Raw genomic sequence first — 6664 nt, 5'->3', positions numbered from 1 at the left:
TGGTGGAATTATGATGGTTATTATTATAAATTTATGATAGTTATGGTGATTATATAACTTTGGCAATACTTACATTTTGCATTAAATAACTAATAATAAAATCTAATCAAAGCACAAAAAGAACATACTAACAATAATAGTATTTATATATTTGATATTTCCCAATAATAATTGTAAGAATCCAATTTGCAAAAGGATCTTCAATTGACATCCTCAAATTGCAATATGGCATTTTTTTTTTTTGCCTCTTTAGATTTTATCTACTTTTTGTAGATTTCATCTGCTAATTAGCATAAGTATCATATGCAAAATTATAAAACCTTGAAAATACAGATAAAATATACTAAGAAGTAAGAAGGGTACTTAACCTTCTTCACTTTGGCCCAATTATTACTTTATAGATGGTATTTCACTCTCATCATATTGCTAAAAAAAGCTTTATGAATTAAGGAAGATGGTCCAATATTGTAAGATACCACCCTGTGGTAACTAAAAATGAAAGGCTTTGTCCATTCAAGTAAGAGTTGCTTTGCCAATTTCGCCCCCAATTTCTTCACATTGCTTGCCATCTAGTTTTTGAACTTTGAGTGATACAAATTAGTGTTACTTACAAGTTAGTTATTGGATACTTCTATTTTCTTTTATTTCTTATTTTCGCTTCTTGGTATATTTTTTAAATTATTAATAAATATGAGTGATACAAATAATCCATCAAATGTTAATAAATACTTAGTGATAAATATGAGTGATACAAACTTATTTTTGACAAAAATACAGAGAGTAAAAAATCAGTAACTACAAAAGTATTTAAAAATTTTAAGTTTCTAATCTTGAATCTTATTAATAAATACTTAGTGCACTGGTTGCTTAATTAAGTTTACTATAAAAGGAGTATAAGTGAAAAAAATATATTAAATTAAACTAACTGAACAATTTATATTAACAAAATTAATTTCGGATAAAAATAACCGAACACAAAGTTAATTAAAGCTAGCAAAAAAAGGGAAACCATCACAAAAATTAACGGGCATCTCGGTAAGTTTTTTTCACTTTCCTTTTCCAATGGCTTTTGCATGACTTTGTTGCTACTACCGTCCGAAAGGATAAACAGCAACAGAGTCAGGTCTGGACTCAAAAAGTTATCAACAACCAGAAGGATAAACAAAATGAACAGAATAAACATATGATTTGATCAGATCAACTTCAACAACGGTCAGACAGCTAGTCCAATATCTACAACCCAAAGAAAAAGCTTTCCAACCATGTAGGTAATTTCAGAAATCAACTTGGAAACTAAAACAACTGACCTTATTGCTTGCCATCCATCTAATGATCATTTCCAGAAAAGTTTGTGCATCGTCCTTTTTCTTTTCTCTAGAAGCTACAGCATTAGAGAGATTGTGATTATCTTCCAATTGTAAATCAAGAGCTTCCCTATTCTGATAATCCACCTTGACAAAGCTGATTGAATATGTTCTTGACATCTGCATGATTTCCTCTAATGAAAAAAGGCTTGAAAAATCTTCTGTCCACAATTCTATAAACCATGTATAAGTATTTTGTATGTGCATAAATTCGGACAGATATCATCGTCAACAATTTGGTTTAATAGTGTAATTGCCTTGCCAAGTTGCTGCGTGTCGCATAAAGCCTGTAACAATATATTGTAAGTTACAATATTTGGATCCAAATTCTTGAGACGCATATCTTGGAAAAGAATCTTGGCTTCATCTAATCTTTTACTTTGGCAATAACCACGGATCAAGATATTGTAACTCCAAACATTTGGAACAAAACTTCTTTCATACATGAGTCTTTTAAATAATTTAATTGCCTCATCAAGATGCTGGTTTTTGCATAAGTAATCTAAAAATATATTGTAAGTGTTTACATCAGGGGATGGTTGACCACAATAATGCATTTTTGTAACAATCTCCCATGCATGCGAGATTCTACCGGCTTTGCACAAGCCATCAACTAGAGAATTGTTAGTTATAATGTTTGGAACTATATTCTTACTTTTCATCAAACTCAAGGCTTCATCCACTCTTTTGATCTTGACATAACCTTTAATCAAGATGTTATAACTCCAAACATCAGGCACAAAACCCCTTTCAATTACCATATCAAATAAGTTTCTTGCCTTATCAACTTCATTGTTCCTACAATATCCATCCATCAAAATTGTGTAAGTAATAATGTCTGGTTGTTGACCTCTTTCAATCATCACGTCGCACATAACTTGGGCTTGCAATAGCATCCCTTCTTTGCATAATGCATCAATTATTATGTTAAAGGTATACACATCTAGGCTAATGTTTTTAACAACAATCTCATTCAGCAATAATCCAGCTTCTTTCCATTTGCCCACACGACAGAAACCATAGATTAATGAACTGTAAGTGACAATATCGGGGGAAATTCCTTGATCAGGCATTTTAGAATACAAATCCAGTGCATCATTCAACCGTCCATGTTTGCACAAACCATCAACAACAATATTGTACATTACAAGATTTAGCCTAACAAAGTGACTCTCCATTTGTCGAAGCATTTGATTAGCAAATCTTGTTTCTCCCGTCTTAAACAGACCATTGATTAAGGTTCCGTACATAACTTCATCAAACCGAAATCCTTTGGGAATAATTTTACCATGAATATATAGTGCATCCGACATTTTACCATTAAGAGACAACCCCTTCATTAGTGTAGTCCAAGTTACAGCACTTGGCCGAAAACCCCACTTAATAAACTTGCTCATTACCGAGAAAGCAAAACCTGTTTGGCCTACATGGCAATAACAATTGATCAAGATGTTCAAAGTAACAGTAAATGGTAGGATGCCCTTTGACTCCATCTGGGTATAAAGATAAATAGCTGTGGTATAATGTTTCATCTTTACAATCGTTCCCAAGATTTTGGTCAATTCCACAATCGATGGCTGCGGATGCATATCAACCATGCAATTAAATAAAGCTACAACATCATGAACACTATCAAATTTGTAGGCATTTCGTGATGGTAGCCGCTGTGAATGAAGACATAGCCTTGTATGTTGGACATATGGCAAAAAAGTAGATGATGGCAGAAGAAAGCGAATGAGTTTGGGGACTGCATACCTCATTGCATACAACATGATACTTTATGAAATTCAATTCTACTCCATGATTATCCTTATTGCCTGAGATTGTTTTGCTACCTTAAGAATGAAGAAAGTAGTTAGTTGGGATATTTAATACAATGTTCCTATTTGTATTACGAATATTTAGAGCAAGTAGTGGTTTATAGGAATTGAGCATCAATAAAAATTAGCAGTCACAACAAAATACCATTAGGGAAAAACACCATCAATGCCCATTCCATTAGGGAAATTCTAATGCCAAAGTTCTATAATTCCATAAAATGACACAAAATATATCATGGTTTAAAAATAAATAAATTTAAAGAGAAAAAGAATAACGAGTATTTGGATAAAATAAAACAAGAGAAACAAATTTAGGTTCCAGAGAGAGAGAGAGAGAGAGAACAACTAATAGAACATGAAGAACGAGAACGCATACCTAGGTTTCTGAAGGAGGCCGTGTTGGTCACGATGCCGGAAGCAGAGCTTTCAGGCAGTGTGCGGAAAGAGGGAGAGAAGAGTAGATCGGCGACGAGCTCAAAGGTCGCAGCCTCGGTGGAGAGACATTACATAGCAGCGGGCGCAGTGAAGAGATGGGAGTGATGATGGAGAAAGAAGAGAGCGACCACCGAGAATAGAAATACTGAATACATTCTCAGAGAATGGGGTTTGAGTTTGAAATGTGTAGTAGTTGTACGGGGTATTTTTGTTTGGGAAGTTCTATGGTATGGATCAAGGTTCTGAGAATCAGACCGGTCGTTGAACCATTCTAGTCACTGATTCATTGATTCAATCGATCCAATTGTGGTTTAATCAGAAAAACCATTTTAGAATAAAATAATAAATAAATTATAAATAAACATCCTAAAATATTAGTATCTGAGCATAACTAAGTCAATAAATTATCAAAACAATCACAATCTAATCTAACTATCTGAGCATAATTAAGTCACAAAATTGCACAACACAACAGCAGCATATTAGTATTACTCTCCCATCAGCTAAAGCCTAAAGCACAAAACACAAACCACAAAACAGTTAACACAATGTGAAGCTTCTCTTGGGAACCATGTTCTGCACTTATTTTTGTGTCAGACACGATGCTCCCCACAACAAATACACTGATACACATGCTTGCAAGCATAGAAGACAATTCACACCAATACCAAGAGACAAAAGAAGCACCTTCTCTTCCCCATCCCTATAAAAAAGAGTTGTTGTCCATCCAATTCCCAGGACCATTTCTTCCCGCCAGCCCTCCACACACTTGAAGCAGACAAAAAAGAGTAAAATCCTTTTCAAAATTGAATTAAAGGACCTTTATGCCTCGTTAGCCCCACGCCCCCACCCTTCAATTTATTTTTCTTACCTTAAAAATGTGTTCATTGCACAGTTTACTAAGTAAATTTGATAGTATGAATTATTTTTTACAGAAACAATTAACGAGTGAAGTACTAGAATGTAGAATCCATCCCAATTTCCACTATAATACAAAATTGGAAAAGAAATTTTAAAAAGGAAATACAACTATAAAGCACTTAATTAATATTAAAGTCAGACTAATTGACAAAACACACAACCCTGAGCTGAATAATCAAATAATCATCTACAAATTTTACAAAAACACAAAGCAGCAGCACCACACAGAACCACAAACAGCAGCTCTCATAATCCCAATCAAAAACACCAACAGCATAAGTGCATAACAGAGCCAGAAATCAAGAACAATCAGCAGCAAAAATTAAAAAACAGCAACAAATAATCACCCTAAAAAATAGCAGCAACAGCATAACAACACAAAATCAATGATTTCACATTCAGAAATCAAGAACAATCAGCAACAAAAATTAAAAAACAGCAGCAGCATAACAACATAAAATCAATGATTTCACATTCAGAAATCACTCAAATCCAAGGTTGCGAGAACCGAACCGGCCATTGAACCGGTCAAGTAACTGGTTTAATGGTTCAATGGTCTAACCGGAGTCAAACCGGTTTAATTAAATACAATAAAATCATTAAAAATTTAATATACAATTTTAAATATTCAAATTTAATATTTTCTAAACTAATAAAATTTTAAAATTTACCATTTCACATTATGTGTTCATATTTTATCATTAAGAATTCATAGTAAAAGAGAAGAATTTTTGTGATATAAAAAACAAAGGAATGAATTCAAAGACTTGAAATTGAGAACATAATTATTGAGAATCAATACACATTGATCATATTATTTTGAACTAAAAATTGAATCACACTTCCAAATACAGAGTATGCACACTATATATATGAAAGCTATTGACCTGAAACAGAATAACTAACTAATAATCAAGAGTTTACCTGCTCTTCTTTCACTCTTTCTTAAACTAAATCTTGTTCTATTACATTTATATTCTCAATACTAATCAAGTATTCAACAAAAACTTAAAATCCAAAAACTTCTCAGCATCCAAAAACCAAAAAAACAAAAAAAGCAAAGATCATAATCATCACCAAGTAAACTAACACAAGTGTTCAATATTAGCTAAGATCAATTATTTGGTATTCTTCAACCCAATTAAGACATTCCCATATAAAGCACACTGTTAAGGAAACTAACATTAAGTCATATATGCTACTAAGCAAACTTAACACAGTTCATATAACTTAGAATTCTACATCCCCAAAAGAATAATGGAGTGAAGTTTCAGGGCTTTTCAACAATTTTCTAGTCCACTTTAGCTGAGCCTGAGGCTATGTATTTCGCAACATTGGCACAGCGAGCAAGCTTATCAGTTTTCTCGTCCGGGATTTCAACTGAAAACTCTTCTTCCAGTATCAAATCAGAGCTAGATCCAGTTGAAGAGCACAAAGTATCTCAATTGTATATTGACACATTCATTCCCAGCAAAGTATTATCAACAACTCAGCAAAGTATTACCAGCAAACTTAACAAAACTCAGAAATCAGAATCAATATAACAAACCAAGTTTTTAAGTTTAACTAATTTTACTCGGAAACAAGCCAACAACTAGTAAATTAACTCAGAATTTTAAAAAATAGCACAAAAATAACTCAGAAAATTACCAATAACTAATAATAATTAACAGAACAAAACAACATCAATCCATCCCTGTTAACAACAATGAACAACGAAGAAAATTAACTCAGAAAACAACTAATTAACCCAGAAAAAAACAATCAACAATCAACATAATTAAATCCAGAAAATTAGTAATTAACTCGCAAAAATGAAACTGAAAAAGCAGTGGAGGGATGGAGGCTCACCAACGGTGACAGTGACTAAGCTACGAGAAAGAGAGAGAGAACAGAGACAAAGCAGAAAAACGCCGACAAGAAGCGAACGTGAGTGAGCGACGGCGATGAGAGCAGTCCACGACTGAGTTGAGGCGCGCCGGTGAGAGCCATAAGCGAACCAAACTTAACAAAAACAAAAAAAATCAGCAACTCAGGGCTGCGACTACGACTGGCTTGACATTTGAGAGGGCCGAGCAGACCTTCGATAGGGCTGTCACTGTCGGCAGCGAGAGTGGCGGAGGC

The 6664-nt window shown here is 33.6% G+C and overlaps 1 protein-coding gene across 7 annotated transcripts in view; it reads right to left on the bottom strand.

Moving 5' to 3' along the window:
• LOC107613373 (putative pentatricopeptide repeat-containing protein At1g12700, mitochondrial) overlaps positions 1031-6664 on the bottom strand; it is a 6606-nt gene continuing 972 nt past the window's right edge. Inside the window, exons 1-3 of one of the 7 annotated variants that reach the window (XM_021109163.1) lie at positions 3561-6658; positions 2020-3199; positions 1031-1651 (exon numbers count right to left, since the gene is read on the bottom strand). In XM_021109163.1, the coding sequence (XP_020964822.1) occupies positions 1593-1651; positions 2020-3136 (1176 nt within the window). In that variant the 5' untranslated portion in view covers positions 3137-3199; positions 3561-6658 and the 3' untranslated portion in view covers positions 1031-1592. Of the gene's footprint in view, positions 3200-3560; positions 6659-6664 lie in introns of those variants that run through there. The other 6 variants (XM_021109164.1, XM_016315341.2, XM_021109160.1 and 3 more) reach the window with 6 other exon arrangements.

This window comes from Arachis ipaensis, chromosome B08 (genome assembly GCF_000816755.2).
Source record: "Arachis ipaensis cultivar K30076 chromosome B08, Araip1.1, whole genome shotgun sequence".
Taxonomy (NCBI): domain Eukaryota; kingdom Viridiplantae; phylum Streptophyta; class Magnoliopsida; order Fabales; family Fabaceae; genus Arachis; species Arachis ipaensis.
The sequence above is the reverse complement of the archived record's forward strand: the minus strand, read 5'-3'. Positions and strand labels throughout refer to the sequence as shown.